Here is a 20202-nt window from a genome sequence, read left to right as displayed (position 1 = left end):
GGGTAAGAAGAAGAATATCTACTGGCTATATCATTCCCTTTTCATTACCATCCTCCCGATTTATGTTGGCTGCTGTCAGATGTACCACCCCCATCATCAAAAAAGCAGCCAAGGGAGAAATCCATTTTCTCCTTTAAAAAAATGCCATCCAGGAAGTTCCACCAGACCTCAGACCAGAGAGGATCTGGTACTAATCTTTTCGGTTCTGAAGAAGCCAATTCTGGACCGAGTTTAGGATGGTCACAGTGTTAAATATTTTACCTTGTCTATGGGCAAATGATTGGATGCCTTCTGTATACCTACAGGATGCTTTTCTTTGTATCAAAATACCAAGGAGTGCAGGAGCTACATAACTTCTGCCTGGGAGCCAGTGACTTTCAGTTTAGAGCCCTCTTCTTTGGTTTCACCACAGCCCCCCCCCCCCATGTCCACTAAGTCCATAGCAGTAGTTGCAGCCCATCTTTGCCTGCAAGGGATTTTCATGTTTCTGTACCTGGATGATTGGCTTCTCGCTGCCTCAACAAAAGAGGCATTAATCAATACCCAAGTACTTACATCAGCTTTGTCTGTCCTTGGGCATATCAATAAACTATAAAAAAAAAAATCAAAGCTGGTGCCAGTTCAAACCATCTAGTTCATAGAATACCACCTAGGCACAATAAAATGTAGAGTTTCCTTTCCTATGCACATAATTCAAAACTTGCAACATTCAATACAAACTCTTGTTCAGTATTGCTCTCTTCCAGCAGTGGTTGTTCTCAGTGTATGAGGCTAATGACTTCTTCAATCCTAATGGTACAGTTTGTTCATTAGATATCACATGTGGTTATTTCAGCGGCTGCTTAGAATTCAGTGATCTCAGTTTTGGGAAAGTCCTTCTACTTCAGTAATAATTAGCAGCCATTGCAAAGCCCACTTAAAGTGGTGGCTGACTCGCCATTTCTCACCTTAGGGAGACCTTTTCTTATACCACCCCAAGTAGTGATAGTCACTAGGGATGCCTTCTCCTTGGGGTGGTGGGAGGGAGTTGTCAGGAGAGAATTGTCCAGCGTACTTGAAACAAGCAGAAGGCCAAACTTCACATCATTATCCTGGCCATGAGATCAGTCCTCTTTGCATTGCAGAGACTTCAAGACTTCTTACCTCTGGGGGATGATTCACATCAAAACCAACATCATGTCAGTGGTGTACAATACATCAGCAAGCAGTGAGGACCAGGTTCTATACCTTATGCTGAGAAACCATGAGAGTCTAGCTTTGGGTTATTGCTTCACATTGCCTTTCTAAAAGCAATGCACATTCCTTGGAAAAGCCAGCTGTCTTGCAGACAGGCTGAGCAGATCCATCCTGATGCCTTATGAGAGGTATCTTAATCCAGCAGTAGTACAACAGATATTCAGTCACTGATCCTTATTGTGATATTTTTGCCTCCCCAGCCAACATCAAGTGCAGCAAAGTTTTCACCTTCAGAGAGGGACAGTCCCTGAGAGATGCTTTAGTCAGGTAGTGGCCCTGCAAGCTCTTTTATACATTCAACCACTTCCCCTAATGCATAGGTTTCTGCAGGAAGCCATGAGATGTAAAGCCATATTAATCTTCATTGCACCTTAGTGGCCCAGGCAAATTTGATTTCCTCAGCTAAAACCTTAACTCAGGGAACCTCCCTAGTTCTTGGATTCCAGGAAAGTTGTACTATGTCACCCATCTGGGTCACCGCACCTAGGAGAAGGCACTCCCTATCAGGCAGGAGAAGCAGTTAGGGAGGTCCCGCAGCCACAGGAGAAGGATGAGGCTAAAATCCGATCCACCAATTCAAACCAAAGGTCCACACACAACAGGCCCAGAAACACGCAATCGCAAATAAACAATTTGGTATTTAATTTTTCATCCATTGAACTGATTAATGAACAACTGTCTGTTTTGAATAAAGGTCTTTAATTTATTACTGCCACTAAAATGGATTTGGTTGAAACTATTTTAGATTTGAAAATGCTTGCTAGGAATATTATGCTAAAAACTATTTTTATCGATGAGAATGCTGAAGTGCATAATGTTTGTGGGTTTAAGAAACCAAGCACTTTCACACCTGATAATTCTCCAGCAATGTAAGCTTTTATTAAAATATGTGATGATGATTAAGGAAAAGTTTTAATGAAAACTGTTAAGTCCAGCTTTTTTAATCTGTCACTTAAGGAGTATGAGGCACTGAATTTATTGACAAGAACCAAGCACTTGGTTATTAGACCAGCATACAAGGGAGGAGGGAGAGTTGTTTTTTGACAAACTAGACTATTTGAACAGAATGCATGACATGCTATATGTCAATACTGTATATGTAGTTCTGCAGAAATGTCAGGTTAATGGTATCATTAACAGACTGAATTTATATGTATATGACATGCTTATGATTGATCAAATAGATTATTCTTTATATACATATTTTTCTGTTGAACATCCCACTATACCGATGATATATGGTCTGCCGTAAAGTACATAAAGATCCATTGAACCCTCCCCTTAGACCCATTGTGTCTGGGAGAGGGTGGCTCACTGAGCCAATGTCCATATATATTGAGAAACAACTTAGGAGTGTCCTAGACAAAGTGGAGACTATTCTGAGGGACAGTAGCAATTTTGGAACATCTCTATATATGGACTAAGCATAGAGATGAGCATGCAATCAGAAGTATGTTTTTGTTACCTTAGATGTGAATTCTTTAGTCACAGTAATTTCAAATGAAGATGGTGATGAAAATGTGAGACAATTTCTTACTAAGGAAAGTGGTTACCCCAATACAAAGATTAACATGATCTGTGCCCTATTAGATTTAATTTTGGAAAACAATGTTTTTCTTTATGAATCTGAATACTTCCTTCAAATAGTAGGAGTAGCTATGGGCACAGCATGTGTGAATACGTATGTCAATTTAGTTCTTGCCAATTGGGAAAAAGAGTCAGTCTTTAGCAATGATATGCTTGAGATGCATGTCACTTTCTACAAGCGTTTTGGGGATGATATTTTTTCATTTGGCATGGCAATGAGGTAGATCTGAAAAATGTTGTGCTTTATTTGGAGAGTACCACTACTTATTTGTCTTTTTGTTTGCACTATTCTATGGAAAGCATTGATTTTCTTGATGTTACAGTCAGTAAGAACATGCTTGGCAGTTTGTCTTCTAAGCAATATAGAAAAAAATGTAGGAAGAATAATATACTGCACCAGTCTAGCATGCATCCTAGACATACTACTAGGAATGTAGTGAAAAATCAGTACTTAGGTGTAAAAAACTATATACAGATCCTGTATCACTAGAGGAAGCACTCAATGCACTTTGCCTAGATCTTTTTGATAGAGGCTATAGAACTGAGGAAGTAGAGAGAGCCATAGAAGAAGTTAATAAGTTGGACTCTACAAAAATAAAACCTTTCTTTTCTGATTAGTCTCCTGTAACAATAGAGAGTGAAAAGGCTGTGGGTACGAAGGTAATGAATAGAATGTGTTTGACTTATTCTGGAGGGGTCAATAGAGTATGTGAGATTGTTAAGAGAAACTGGCCATTTCTGTTGATGGATCCAAAAATAAGCAAGGTGATAGAATCTACCCCTAAATTTTGCTTCAAGAATTGTAAAAACTTGAAGCAGTGCTTGTGTTATAAGCACAATAGGTCTTATGGACAGTTTGTTTCACAACGTAAAGGGACATATGCATGCAGGGCTTGTAAAACCTGCCCCAATATTTGGTCAACATGCATGGTTACACACCCAGTGACTATGAAATCAATAGAATTTTCCTTCTATGCAGATTGCACATCTAAAAATATAGTTTATATGGCTAGATGTAACCTATGTGACTGTTTTTACATAGGTAAGTCCAATCGTATGTTGAAGGAAAGGGTGTTGGAACATCTAAATTATATACTTAGTAACAAACTAACTAATGCATTGGCCAAGCATGTGTCAGGGGTTGGGGGGACCACAATTTTAAGTTCTTGGTTTTACAAAAGGTTAATGATAGTCCAAGAGAAGGTGACCTGTATAATGAGACAGAATGTGTTGAATTAAAATGGATCATTGACTTTAAGGCATATGCTCCTCCAGGTCTGAATAGTGCCGTCTGTTTAAAACCTATTTTAAAGAAGAGAAGTTTGCCTCATTAAATATGTCTGTTTTTATTGGTTGTGCAGAATATTTAAAAGAAGAGTTTTAGTAACTGTTGTTATTGTATTAAGGTCTGAGGAAGCAGGCAACTGAGAAAGAGCTAACCTAAATGTATTTGTTTGTGTCATATTAAACTGTTTTATCCTACTCTTAGCATTTTGACGCCTTGTTTTGCTCACAACCTCAAGTTAACCTACTGGTTTCTCCAATTTCCATGATGGACAATCACTTTTTTTGTCACGACTGATTCTATCCTTTCCACATCCAAAAAGGATGTCTAAGCACAAACTTTATCTTAGCAAATGGAAACATTTCTGTATTTGAGCAGTGGACCAGGGAATAGACCCTGCTAATGCTTCTGTTTTAGATATTCTTCTCCTGTTCACTTAGGCTTGGGTTTTTCTACCACCAAAGTGCAGCTAGCTTTAATCTCCGATTTTTGTAATGGTTATGAATCCCATTCCTTGACTACAGACTATGTAAAGCCTTCCTCAAAGGTGTTCTCTCTTCTCCACCTCCAACCGGAGTACCCAAGTGGGACAGGAAATGTTCATGTATTGAGAATGTCCCATATTAAATAACCTTTTGTAGGCAGCACTGTGCCAACATTGTTTCTAGAATACTCTGGCAGACTCTCACCACACTTGTAGAATGCATAACATTTGCAGAGCTCTTTTGTTCTGCAGGAAGGGGTTTAGAAAGTTGATAGTTTTAATTTTCCACTTAATGCAGATCATAGGTTACAACTGAGAACTCTAGCAAGAGAGCAAGTGGGGAAGAGCACCTTCTGTTTTTTGTTTTTCATAGGTGCAAAACCTCTGAATAAAAAAAAAAAAAAAAAAAAGAAAGGTGGCATGCATGTTTGCAACATTTTTTGTTTAGTACTTTAATTCAGCCACACAGTATATTCAACAGCATACTGTAAACTTTGTAAGCATATTTGGTTTCACCACCAATTTTGATTTGTCCAGTGTATGTCAGTCCTGAGTAAATGGTTGAAAGAAATTCCAAACTGTGACAGGCTGACTCAGATGACCCATATCCAAAGTTTCTGTATGCATGTGACATTTTATTATCAAAACACTAAAGGCAGATTATTAATATCTCACCTGCATCTAGTGCCTTCATAGAATTTTGAAAAATTCACTTTTCATTTCCCTTCCCAAACAAGCATATAAATTGTGTTCAAAACCTTCAAGACAGTTTTATGTCTTGCCTCTGTAGTCAGAATTCTTGCGAATTCTTTAGCAGTTCAAGTAAACTCTCATATTGAGGCCTACAGTTTGCAGACAGCATTAGCTTCAGAATGGACTTTAGCCTGGCAACTGCTCTTATTTCATTCACCAGCAGCATATTCCCAGCTGTGGAACTTAGCAAACTAAGTGGTGATCTGTTGTTGACGTATCCAAGGCATTGAATTGTGTTAATTCTGTAAGATTGCTACATGAACAGTGTAACGTAGAAATGATTCTTATGCGACTTAAGGATGGATCTTTCCAGATAATCATTGATAGTAGCAGTTTCAGTAGCTCAAAAGGCAGTGCAGCATGCTCACCTCTGGTATGGGGAGATCAGAAAGCTGTGGGTTCTATTTCCATACCATGTAAATGGATTAATTTTCCAGTACTGATACTGTAGTGCACAATAAGAGGGGGCTGCACTCCAGAGTGTACCATTCTTTGAATGAGACATTAAACCGAAGCCACATTTACCTGAGTTTGTGGTAGCTCAGGTGGATACAAAAGATCCTACAGCACATATTCAAAAAAAAAGTAGAAGTTCCCAGGAACACTGGCCAAATTTCCCCTAGTCAGTACGAATACTATTTTGGGTTTCCCCTGAAGATAGGCCATTAACCTAGTGGGATTAGCCTGGTCAACAAAGTGCAAATAAAATAAAATACAATTGTAAACTGCAGGTCCTTTCTCTTAAGTTCTGATGTTTCACAGGACTATGCTCATAGCCCCTTACTGTTTACAGTCTTCATTAATTTCTAACTTTTCCACTTCCCAGTCTAAACAAGTTGCTTTATGCTGACAGTATGGTCATTTTGACCTTACACATTTTACCTTCACAAATCAGCACAATACTCCATAAGAATTCATCTCAGTTATGCCATTGTTTATGTAACATGGGACTTAAAGTCTCAGTGGACTAAGTGAAGTCTGTATTATTACAGACAGAAAATAACTAAGATTGACTTACAGAAGCTAAAGCAGCACTGGAACAAATGATCATTGTATTGAATCTGTGCACAGCAACAAATACTTAATAGGAGTCTGGCTAGCTATTTTTATTGTAATAGTTGGAGTCATGTTTGCTAAGTTTTTTAATGTCTACCTGCTATTCATGTATCACAGTACTTTAGATTTAGTAACTAAAGAAGCAAAAATAACTGTAAGAAGATCATCCCAATCTCCAAACTAGAGCGCATTCTTCCAGTCACTCCTAGCAAAATGTGAACAGCTACACTTTCACACTTTTTGATGAAATCTTGTGGATGATTTTACTACATGAAATATTATTATTATTATTATTATTATTATTATTATTATTATTATTATTATTATTATTATTATTATTATCTGTAAGTGGTCTAGTTGTATTTTGAAACTGAACCCAATACTCTTTAAGTATACCTCTTATACTGTTTTCCTTTGTATTGTAACTCAGTCATAACTGAAGATGGGCTGATGTCTAGTTAAATTACTTGTAAAATAAAATAAGCCAGCTCTATGACACAGAAGAATAAAGCCCTGACTGTGACCCAGGTGACCCAGATTCATTTAGCAGCACAAGCATTTATTGGAGCTTGAGTAGAAGGAATAATAAAGCTCCACCTGCTCAGTTTCTCATGGGGGAAAGTAGGGATGACATGGTGACAGATGGGACTAAACAAGTTATGGTGCAGATCAAAGAGGGCTTGGCTATTACAGTGGGATTGAGAGGGTGAGTGGTTAGTAGGCGTATAGGCTGCTGGGTGAATAACAAGATGCTTCCATTGGCCCACACCTTATTGCAGCTCAGTCCTAGGAATAATCATTAGCATGCAAGAGGGGAGTAAGACCATAAGTCACCAAAGCATAGTATCCTGCCTTCATTAGTAGCCCTGGATTCTACCAAGCTCACCTGAAAATCTCTCATGGGGAACACAGTCATCACAGTGTTGAAGGGGCACTGTTGCCCAGTGGTACAAATGAGTTAAAGGCCTGTACAAAGAACCTGAGGCAGAGATCAGTGGCAAGATGGGTGCAGCTTGATTCCCAAACACTAATTCCCCTGAGGAGTAATCTGCCAACCTTTTATCTGAAAGTCTTTTGCTGTTATCATAGACTAGTCTGGGTTACTGGCCACAGATTATATACAAACAAGCTCCAGATATCAAATGTTATCAAATGTTATTATATGTTATCAAATGGATATCAAAATGATATTCAGCAGAGAAGATATTTGTGATAATCAGGCCTCAGGGATGATTTAGAAGTCAGACAGATGGACTGTATGGCTAAATCAAGTGTTAGCTGATTTGAATGAAATAAAGACTGCATCAGCAAAGAATGGAAATGACATAATCTGCTTAGCAGGGAAAACAGCATTTTTGAATCAGCTTTCTCTTTAGCATCGGCTTTGGTATAAAAACACTAACTTGAAGGTACAGAAACAGCAGAACACTACAGAGAAAGTGCTAGATGACTCTTGCAAATTTCTGGAAAGTAAACTTCCAGTGGTCTTGCAAATTCAGGGTCATTTACTGATAACAAGGGCACATGTGTCACTGAAGCCCAGATCCAAGGAAGGGCAATATCCCATTCACCTGACCTCTCATCTTTTCATCTACACATATAAGGAACTATTACTAGAGACTGCAAGAGAGGGGAAGTCTTTTGAGTTTATGGATCAGTTATTAAAACTTACAAAACATCTGTAGAGCGAGACTGTGTTTAAATGAAACGCGTTCACAGAGGTAAGAAGACTGTTTTTCAGTGATTTCATTTCTGAATATTTGAAATATCCTGCAACTTTAATTATAAATGAAAGGAGGGTATGTAGGCATTTGCTGGTGCACAAGCTACCTTCTGTGCATTACAGGCCAAATTCTCATGTAGTGACTTAAATAATCTTAGACTATACAAAGATAGCCTAAGGTTCCAAAAGGAGTTTGGGTCCCCCTCAACATGACAAGATGAGGAATAAGCCAGTAAAAAGTACACGACAAAGGCCCTTACTGGATTTGCGAAATATGTGGCTATGATGTTAAACAAATCTGCACATCTCCCAGGCAGTCACAGCAGTATAGATACACTTCCTAAAAAAGAATTACTCCCCTCATAAAGTCTTCAATGACAGTTACCTACTGTGGACACTTGTAACAAATTTAACCTTTTAATGGATGTGGGGAATAAATGGTTAGGCACTGTGAATAAGGAGGATGCAGAAGTTCAATCAGAATAATTTAAAGAGCCTGCACCAAATCAAAAACCTAGTCACTTTTTCCTTTGATTCATTCAAAAGGTGTAGTTTGAGGTCCCAACCAGCAAGGAAATCCAAAGGCTAAACTTTAAATAAGATGATGCGTTGTACTTCATGAACCATGGAGAATAAAGCCCTGGCACCAAACAAATAGTAGGTAGTGAGCATAGAGGTTAGAGCTGTGTGTGCTTTGTGCAGCATATTTACCTGCAGTTGACTTTTAATCTATAGTGGTTACAGTATTATTGTAGTTTACTAGTGCTGGGTGGCATGATTTATTACTGTTGCCCCTTGTTGTTGTTTGTCATTAGGACAAATTTACTTGCAATAGTTACTGCAGTACCATTGTGTTAAGGTTTAATTAAAATATTGTCTGTAATGCTAGAAGGTTAAACTCCGGGTATAAGTATGATACAGTGCAATGTTTCCTTTCTAAAAAAATGTGATATAATTTTTTGAACAAGCTCAAAGTGGAAGTGACAAAAAAAGAAAAAAAAAAAAACAAGTAAATATTTAGGGAGCATCCTTGGAGGTCCTGTTCTTTCAAGTTGCATTCTCATCAAAAAGAGTAGGATTTTGTATTAATCAACATCTGAAATGATAGTTGTGGAAGAGACAGAAGGACTCAGAAGGAAGATGGACATTATTAAAAATATACACCATGGATGGAGTCCTGTGTTTAGGTACCATGTATGGTCCCATTCAGGATGCATAGAGTTACTCTGCCAGGTTTTCTTCCAGAGCTGGAGATATTAATAAAAACATTGCCCCGGTAATTATCGGAGAAGTCCTTGGTGTAGCATTAATTGCTGTAATATAAATATCTAGCCCATTCATGGGAAATATGTTGAGGTGCAGAAGGTTATACAAAGCAGTTTGCTTTAACACATAGTGATTGTTTCACAGGGGGGTACTAAATGTGTGTCCCAGGTTTACCGTTTGTTCTGTCTTGATAGAAGCAGGTAGTAGTCTGGATTATTTTTTAAACCTAGATGCCTTTCATGCAACTTTCAGCAATTGGATTTTGTGGACTGCATCTGTACTGAACATGATGGGGTCTTGGGGGAAATTGTGTGGGAAGGAGGAGGTACTAAGGTGACTAAACTATGAAGACTAGGGCATCTTTTTTTTCTGTACAATGATCAAACTAAGAACTTTATCACGCAGGGAGTGAATACCTATATAGGAAGGAACCCTGAAAACTCAGTGACAGATTTTGCATGATGAGAATTGTTCAAGTTTGCTTTCCATGTTATTTCCTCTGTGGTTGAACCCCACTTATTGAATACATTGAATACTTCAATACAGGACTTAAAGGCACAAGTTAATGAGTAGTCAAATGTAGAAAGTTGAGTTTCAAGCACAGACTTTTATTTTATGAGTATAAGAAGAAGAAATGTAAGCTGTCAGAAGTTAATTCGAATAGATCTACTTTGCACATCAAGTGGGCTGCATTTAAGGCATGACAATGTTTGGATAGACTGGGTAAGTTAACCTACAGAGTAAAGAGAAGGCAGGCTAAGTCTTATATGATGAACTTGTCTAGAGGATCGGATATTATTTCTGACACGCACACGCACCAAGATGTATGAAACCTTTAAGTCATTTTTTTGCATCCCTTTATTCAGAAGACATAATTAAGGATGGCCAGGATCTCCGAGAAGTTAAAATATTTCTGGTGCCTTTAAAGGTCCCTACATTAAGAACATAGGATGCTAGGACCGTAAGGCAACCTATTAAGAAGATGGAGTTATTAGATGCCATTCAGTTTCCTCCTACTGGAAAAGTCTCCCAGTCCTTATGGGCTGAATATACAATTTTATAAGCTAATAAAGAATAATATTACAAGTCCATTAGAACTTCTTTTTAAGGAAATAAGGGACAAAATAACAATTATTATGTCAGTGTGAAAGTCTAGCATCATAGTCCTATCTAAATCAGGGAAAGGCCTCCTATGTGTTGTAAATTACAGACCCATTTCCCTAATTAATTTGGAAGCTAAAATATTTGCAAAGATTTTAACTTCAGACTTGTGTGGGGTTCTGCCCTAGTTTGATACACCATTCACAGGTGGACTTTATAAAAGATAGGCTTACCACTGACCATGTCTGTATACTGTTGCTTCATATGCAGGCAGAAATTACACCTATTATAGTGGAGTAGAATGGCAGCAGTCAAAGTAATGGTCTGTATGAAATGATATTGCATGTTGTGACTTCGTCACGTCCCCTAATAGTAAGTGGTTAAGGAAGAGTAAGAACATTATAAGACTTTGTATATTGGATAAGGAGAGTAAAATCCAAAAGTATGCCTTGTTTTTCCCAAAGAGACAAGGAGGATTTGTTTGTTTGTTTTATTTGATTTCATGTGAAATCCGACTGGGCAGAAAGCACCTTTTCAGCAGAGCCCCGAAGAGAAAAGCTCCAAAAGAAAGACTTAAGTAGTGTAATATAGTAATACAATAATACTGAGTTTAAAACAATGATCACAGAAATTTGCTAAAAGTTCCAGGATTATAAAAATTTCCAGCACATATACAAAAAACTCCAGGTAACAAATATGCACAGTGTATAAACTAGAAATAATTTTTGATTTGTTAAAACAGAGTATATGGATATAATTTGTAAGAAAGCAAAGTTCACAAAGTTAGCATAGGGCAATACCGTAGTCTCAGAAGAGATTGATTAGTGAAAATAAAAATACATAAATAGTCACCTAAAAATGTATTTCTTCATACTGCTATCAGAATAAAAATTATTATGCTCTTAATTACTGGTATTATTGACTGGCTATAGTCATCTGCAATGTACAGTAACACTTATGAGGGACAGTAGGAAAATAGCCAAAATGAACTGATATTTTGCAAAATTGAGGCTAGCTGACAGGCAGAAGCACTGTGCTGTATAATTTTTTTTTTTCATTTTAAAATGACCACATAGTGCTAGGGGCCTTGTCTGCTACTTGTGCATTTTGACCATGACAAACACCAAATGTCTTTCTTTCATTGGCTCTTAAACTGAGCTTCAGAGCAGAACAGTGGAGTGGACCCAAATCCAGGCAGTGAAATCAGTGCATTCCACCTAATACTGAGTGGATGAGAGGCATGCTGTCCTATAGGTTACCCACTATGATCAGTTAATACTCCACTAATGCTGGCTGTTTGAATTGCATATGATCTGGAGGGGGTTGAATTTCATGTGTACTCCGTGCATGGAGTACATCTCATACACAGTGGTGGTCATGCCTTATTGTGTACTGATTGCTCTGAAGTGGTATGGGCTTGCTATGCAGATTTACTATGTACCAGTCCTGCTCCACTTTGCACCATTGCTTATGAATACCAACATGCAAACATACTCAGAAGATACATGATGTCAGCCACGATGCATGAAGATTAATTTAGTAAAAGTGACTAATAAATGATTTGAACAACCTTAGTGAGGAGTCTGTCAGCTGTCACAGAGAATTAAGGCTTTGAGCTTTTTGTAAAAGATTTGACTTCTTTCATTTTCATTTGCTTACTGTGTGACTGTTAGCAAGTCACTTAACCAGACAGTGCACCCAGGTCACCCATGAAAAGGGACATTTGTGTCCAGTGGGCTTGCCCTGTTAATCAATATATAAAATAAAAAATAAAATTAAAAAAGTTGTAAGATTAAAAAAAGATGAAAGATTTCACTAATGTATGCAATAGATATAATGCAGTTCATATGAGGGATGGGGAAGAATATTCTGATTAATTCAACACTTGCAGCTAGTCATTAGGTAAAGAAATGGACAGACTGGGTGAGCTAGCAGTCTTCATTCAACATGTATGTTTCTGTGAAAGTTTTGCTAGCTTCTGCATGCTTGTTAACTACAATGCAGGATGGGTAAGGAAGCAAGAGAATAGTGAAAGGTGCAATTTTTGTTCCTGTATCTTGATGAAGAAATGGAACTTGTATGAACTTGTATGATTACTGATGGTCTGGAATAGTACCGATGCTATTGGTGCATTTTATTGATATATATGTAATTTGCATCCAAGTTGGTGTGCCATAAAATGAAATATGTCTTAATTTTGGGGATGTAGATCCCTCAACTGTACCTATTTTGGAGGTATATAACTATTTTCGAGATTAATTTACCACTTTGCATAATGTACCTATTTTTGGAGGTATGTATCTATTTTCAGACTTGATTTCTCTCCACATGATTTTCTCACTCTTACCATCCATCACATATGATTTTAAATCTTTTTAATAGACAGAAAAACAGACTTCATGGCCAGCATATTAGTGGCACCAGTAATTCCATTAATTTAGAGGAAGAGGATTCACAGTTTACATTTCTCTATTCAGAGCAAAAACACATTTTTGAAGCAAAATGTTGCAGTATTTATTCAGATTTTAATTTGTTTCCATAATATACATATATTTTTGTCTCTCTCAGTTTTTTTTTAATTTGTTTTGGGGTAGTAGTACTTTAAGTAGGAAGAGTTGTGTATGTTTGGTATTCAAATTATGTACTAATTATGTGTTCAGATGTTTGGCCTGAGATGCCTAATTTTCAAGAGCCTGTATACCTATTTTCAATGTCTGCAGGTTCAGAGGTATGGGGAACGGGAGAAGGTTAACTTATACTGGACAGAAGTATGCTCAACACTTTTGTTTGGTAAGATCAAAATACATTTTAAATGATAGGTATTTAGGATTGTGAGTTGTAAGATGTCCCTGTTTAAGAGGAGAGGGAGGCTGAAAGATAAAGGGAGGAGAGGCAGAGGATACATAGCATTTCACACAGTATAGTTTAGTACATGGGTATATGGTCAAAAGATGGGCATCTATTTTCACCTGACTTTATGTAGGTGATTGTGTTTACATTTGTAAATCACACAGTTCTTCACTAGGGAAATGATGCATTGTACATCCAAACAGACCTGCAGTGTATTGTGTTAAAATCATGTAATGTTACTATGATTAGTCTTCAGTGCTACCACCTAGCAGGGGATGAGCTACCCAGGGCTATATGTTAAGCTGAAAAACTAAGCAGCAGTACCTTTCCTGATTTTTTTTTCTGAGTCTGAACAATAATCTTCCAGTAATTATGTAAATATTGAATTAGAAGTCTTTAATCCCTTAGTAGAATACCATTATTTTGGAAACACATAAAAAATTGTGTTATACTGACGTTTGCCTCATTTGTCTCCTAAGCTTGAAGATGAACTTTTCCTTGCTCCAGGATTTGCCACACCTCCTAACTTTGAATATGCTGGCTACCATAAATACATTGATGAGATGCTTCCATCTGAGAGCCCTGTGTTGTATGGACTCCATCCAAATGCAGAGATAGAGTTCCTGACTGTGATTTCTGATGGCCTCTTCAGGACACTCCTTGAATTGCAGCCCCAGGATTCCTCAGGTGGTGAAGGTCCATCACAGACTGTAGAAGAGAAGGTATGTTTTCTTGATACATTTACCTACCTACTGTGTGTTCACATATATCGGTGAGTGTAATATATATATATATATATATATATATATATATATATATATATATATATATATATATATACACACACACACACACACACACACACACACACACACACACACACACACATCATGCAAACTGTGTGTGTGTGTTTATTTGTGTTGATATGTACGTGTGGATCTGAAGAATTTGGTTGAACTTTTGCATTTGTTGAACTGAGAATTGTCAACCTGTTTACCTGATTCCTTTTTCGTTGTTATACTAACAGTGGTTCTGTGCACGATCGGTGAGTAGCAGAATTAAGGACATTTCTCTGTTTCCCAGCTGTTGTGTGATATCGAAGTTGGTATGTTTAAGTAGTGGGGAGTGCATGGGAAGGCTTGTGCCCCTGTAAAAACAGTTATTTCAGTGTTTTTCTATTGTGACATTGTATCAGTTTAATTTCTTTAAGTCTTTTGGGTTTCTTATACCATGATGGGAATGGCTCCTAAGTCAGGGTATGATTAAAGTTCATGAAATTAGTACTGTTTCAATCTTTGATATTAGCCAAAAGTGCTCTTCACAGCAGCAGCAATGTGCCCACAATTGACTGCTTCTGCAGTTCGTACAGTTACATGTATTGTTAGTATATCTAAATATGACTGTAGCTCCTACTTCTTATTGGAACTGTCTGGGAATCTTTCTTCCAAATTGCCTTCATTTTTGCCTGCAAATCTTGATATTTTATGACTTTGTGTCTTTCTGTTCGCAATTGCTAGGTGTAACAATTTCAGTGATCAATGCTACTTTTGATTTTCTTTTATGGACTACTTACTATATCTAATTTTCTCACATCTATTTTTTGAATTGTTTTTAATATGTGATGTACACTTCATTGTTCTCTGTAATGCTTTGTGGTTCATGTTTCCAATGCTTTTCAGCTACTTCTGTATTGTAATGTTTGCACACTCCCTACTGCAGCAATCTTGCCACGTTATTATATCGTTCAGTGTGCAGGCCCTCTGTCATGTGAATATCACACCTAGCAACAAGGTGTGTTGACTGTTTCCAGTTCTTTTTTACAAAACCTGTATTTATCTGTTTCTCGAACATGTTCAATGGACTTTGTAAACCAATATGTATGTATGTCGTTTCCTATCTTGTGCTGCCATTATTAAAGTTTCTTCCTTTGGTTTCATCTCACCTCCTCTTAACCATTTTTACGTCAAATCCTGATCAACATGAGTTTGTTCCAAGAGATCTCTACACTTGCCTCTCTATTAAGGCTTTTCCACATTTCCTTTCTTCTCATCTGATCCTTCTCCTTATATTCTTTCTTTTGTTTTTTAGCACATTCATTTGCTGTCTGAATTTTGTCTACTTCTGGTTTGATTTCCATTCTCACTTGCCAACTGAATGCTTCTGCTAAACTAAACAGAGAGTTCATCTTAGACTTCTTCTCCTCATATTGCAAAACATTCAAAATGTTTGTATCTGAAGAGGTCAGAAGATATGTTTGCAGTCCCAATCTACACGTAATCAATTTCAGAGGCCCATATCTCCTTCAGAACGTGGAATGTCTAATCATGGCATACACTGATTTTATATATCATTTGATAAGTGTGAAACATTTGTCTTGTTTTTCTGTCCAACTGATCCAATTCCTTTTGGGGCCAGTCAGTCACACCAAAACTGTAAGTTAAACGGGAAGAACAAATTACTTTATAGCTTGGACTTTATTCCTAGATGTTAAGGCTGTTTTCAATATTACTTTTAGTCTTCTGGAGTACTCCTTACTGAGTTTTATTCACATTTGTTCATGTTTTATTTCCAATCCTTCATCAATTCCCAACACTCCATCCTGCTCAAGTTCCTTTAAATCACATTCCTGTCCCGGATCGATATTTTCTTGGTACTGCAACTTTCCTGCTTTAAGTGTTGATTTTGCACATTTATCAAGACCAAACATCATTTTTATATTATCTGAGAAAGTTTTAGTCCTTTGCAGTTATGCTTTCAACTCCGTATGTGATGATGTATAAGGTTTTAAGTCTTCCACAGAAAGTAGATGAGAAATCTTTAAGCAAGATTATTTTCTGGGACCCAAATTGTAACCAAGATCTAATCTATTAGGTAAATAGTTTAATGCGTTAAGGTCAAGACAAAACAACAACAATGACAAAGAATCACCATAAAATATCCCCCTTTTCATTTTTACCCCATTGATAATAATTTGTCCTTTGTCATGGCTTAATTGCAAAGTGGTTTGCCACTGTTTCTCGGTCAGTATAATCTAATTGATCAGTTTAGGATGTATCTTATAAATCTGTAAGCACTACTTTATCCATGAATGTGGGATACTGTCATATGCTTTTTTGTAATCAGTCCATGCCATACTTAGATTCTTCCTCTTCTTACAATTCTCCATTATGGTTTTATTTAGCAACAAACGATCCTTTGTTCCATATGACCTTCTTTTGTTACCTGTTTGTACTATTGCCATGATTGAATTTTCTTCTAAATGACTATAAACTTTGCTTACATCAGTTCCAGTATATAGTTTGTACATTGTTGGAAAACAAATTATTACAGTTTCTAGGATGGCTTACAGTTTCACTCTTAAGGAGGAATATCATTTTTCCTATTGTTAACCAAGATGGTGTCTGTTTGGAATGTGCATATAAGTAGTTCTTACTCAAGACTAGATCTGTGTGTAGAGATGTTAATACTTTTAGCCAGAAGTTAAGTTCTGCATCTGGGCCTGAGGTTTTCCATTTAGGAGTTTTTCTTAACTTTGTTTCAGTTTCTGTGGCCATTACTTCATCCCATTTTATATCCTATACACTTGAACTCCTTACTGTTTCTTTTAATTTTTCTATCCAGTCAGCATCTTTGCTAAGTTCCACAGGGTCTTCATAAATATTTTTCCAAAATGTATCTATTTTTTTCTTTTTTTGGAGGTGTTTCTGTTCTTTTTGCTTTGTTCTCTAGGTCTCAGTAAAACTTTTTTGGGTCATCGGTGACCCAAAAACCCGCAACTTATCCTCCTTCAACCCACACACACTGTCAGAATGCCTGAAGCACATAGACTGGTCACCACTAAAAACTCTCCCACTAGATGATGCATTATCTTATTTTAACAATACTTTCCTAACCATCCTAAATCAACAGGCCCCCCTAAGATCCAAAAGAATCAAATCAAATCTCTGCCCCTGGCTATCCCATGAAACTAGAAACATCATGCATCAGCATGACAAAAAATGGAAACAATACCAAAAACAAAACACAACCAACTCCCTCCTAGAATTTAAACAACTACGTAACTTAGCCAAAAAAATTGATAACCAAAGACCACAAAAACTACTACAATAAACTCCAATCCATTCACTCATCCAATCCAAAAAATTTGGAGCTCCGTGTCCTCTATCCTTCACCCAGGCAATAAAAGCAACCCATGCCCAAACCCTACTCTCTCAGATCTTCAAACTGCCACTAATTTCAACCATTTCTTCATTGATTGCATTGCAAAACTATCCTCCTCCTTCCCTGACCACTCCCCCTTCCCCCCAACAGCAAGCCTCCTCCTTCCTCCCCCTTTACCCTCAATCCCATCTCCACACAATTAAAAGACTTCCCCTCAAGCTAAAACCCTGTCATAATGCACCAGATAATCTACCATCCTCCTTCCTCAAACAATCCACTGAAACCATTGCCTATCCCATATCTATTCTAATAAACAGATCTATACAGGAATCATACATCCCTACCATCTGGGGCCAAGCATACATCATTCCTCTTCATAAAGGTGGTAAAAACATAGAGACAACCAACTTCAGACCTATAGCCATACTCTCCCCCTCTCAAAAATACTTGAAAAAAACATCCATGCACAAATTATGCAACATCTAAACCTAAACAAACTTCTCTCCCACACCCAACACGGCTTCCGCCCCGGCCACAGTACCATCACTGCCCTCCTTTCCTTTCTAGAAACCATCAACCTTGCAGGTGATAAGGGTAAATATGTATCATCACTATTCTTAGACCTTTCAAAAGCATTCAACACCATCTCCCATCCCCTACTTCGATCCCAGCTCTCATCCTTACATCTCTCTCCCTCCACCCTTGCTTGGTTCACCAGCTACCTATCTAACCACCAACAAGCTGTCCAGTGGAAGAAATCTACCTCTCCTTTCCTACCCACACCCACCGGGGTCCCTCAAGGTTCTTTTCTTGATCCTCTGCTCTTTAACATATTTACCAACAATTTCCACCTCTCCATCCCTGATGCCTCCATCATCCAATATGCAGATGAGTCCACCATCATCTCCTCAGCCTCCTCACCCATTGAACTACTAATAAATACCCAGCTTGCCTTCTCCAAAACCGAATCTTGGATGAAAGCCAATCACCTTGCCCTAAATGCCTCCAAAACAAAACTAATGATCTTTACCCCTACTAGAAATTCCACTTTAGACAGAAGTCTGTTCTGCATTACAAGCCACAGTAAAACTCCACTAGAAATAGTGCCCTCAACCAAACTGCTAAGAATCATTATTGATGAAAACCTAAAGTTTGACTCCCACATATACTCTGCCATCAAAAAAACTCACCAGAAGATTGGTCTCCTATAAAGACACAATCACTATCTCAGCCCCTCCACCCGACAAACACTTGCAACTACTTTCCTCCTCCCATCCCTCATGTACGGTACTCCACTATTTACCAATCTCCAACTAGGCCTGCTCTCCAAACTAGAAGCCTGCTACCACAAAATTAGCAAATTGGCTACTAATTCCAAAAGTTCATCCTATCACTGCCACTCACTACTCAACCTCAAATGGCTAGAACTCCCCAACTACCTTAGATATTCACAACTTACTACGACTCACAAGCTCATCTTCAAACCTTCTGACTGTCCATCCATAGCCACAGCACTAACACCCTACACTCTTCCCTGCTGCATAAGATCAGAGAACCAAAATCTGCTTCAAGTACACAAACCCTCTCATCCGCAGGCCAACTACTACTATCCTGCACAGTAGCCAAACTTTGGAACTCTCTCCCCTCTCACCTACGCAACATACCTAACCATAATAACTTCAAAAGCCAGCTCTTAATATATCTACCCTCCAAATAGGAATGTCCCTCTCATGCTCCTACCTAAATTATTTCCTCAACCGACTGTCTTCCTACCCCCCCTTCTTTGTTCTTTTACATAAATATCTAATTGAGCTTTGTCCCTGTCAACCTGGTTTAACCTAATGCATTGATTTAAATACTGTACATTAAGTAATGTAATGTAACTTTACATATATGTAAATATAGTGTAATATTGTGTATGTTCTTGTGGAGCTTTTCTCCCCAGACCTCCACTGAAAACGGGCCAACCCGACCCAGTGGACTATCCTGGTCAGCAAATGCAAATAAATAAATTGACTTCATTTCTGCCTGCAAATTCTGGTATTCTATGACTTTGTGTCTCTCTGTACATAAGACACTGTAGTCACTGGGTGTAGCAATTCCAATGATTAATGCTACTTTTGTCTTCCTTTCCTGGACTACTATATCTGGTTTTCTCGCATCTGTTTTTTGAACCGTTGGTAATGGGTGATCCCATGTGATATAAACGTAAGAATTTTCTATAATGCTTTGTGGATCATTTTTCCAGTGCTTCTCAGCTGCTTTAATATTATAATAGGTTCATAGGTTCATAGGTTGGTACTGGGCTATCTGCCCAAAGGCATATATTAGCCCAGCCATGTTGTGCGGTATTCACCGCCCCTTTAGTAGTTCCCTAGACCCTTGTACTAGCAGCTAGTACCCTTGGCCCCTATCTAATAGTGCTTTTGGTGTGATCCCCGGTGTGAACTTTCTGTTACCCATCCACTCATCAAGGTTCCTCTTGTAGAGTGATAGTGAGGGGCTCTGTCTTATGTAGATTGGGACCCTGTTCCATAGTAAGGGAAGTCTCTGCGAAGGGAATCTATCCCTCCAGCATGTTCTATTCATTGTTGTGTTGAGGTTTATATCCCTAGAGCATGTAGCTCAAATAGATTTGGTTTTGCTAAGATAGAGCATGTTCAACAATTCTGGGTTGGACATGGCTATGTATGTTAGACA

General features: G+C 37.9%; 1 protein-coding gene across 1 annotated transcript in view; it reads left to right on the top strand.

The window, feature by feature from the left end:
• The window catches only part of DNAH11 (dynein axonemal heavy chain 11), a 4606558-nt gene that overhangs the window by 4140910 nt on the left and 445446 nt on the right, over nt 1-20202 (top strand). Inside the window, exon 77 of the mRNA XM_044065542.1 lies at nt 13821-14063. Coding sequence (XP_043921477.1) covers nt 13821-14063 — 243 coding nt within the window. The remainder of the gene's footprint in view (nt 1-13820; nt 14064-20202) is intronic.

This window comes from Protopterus annectens, chromosome 3.part0 (genome assembly GCF_019279795.1).
Source record: "Protopterus annectens isolate FY-2018-M chromosome 3.part0, PAN1.0, whole genome shotgun sequence".
Taxonomy (NCBI): Eukaryota; Metazoa; Chordata; order Ceratodontiformes; family Protopteridae; genus Protopterus; species Protopterus annectens.
Note: the sequence above shows the minus strand (reverse complement) of the source record. Positions and strands in the feature narration are given on the sequence as shown.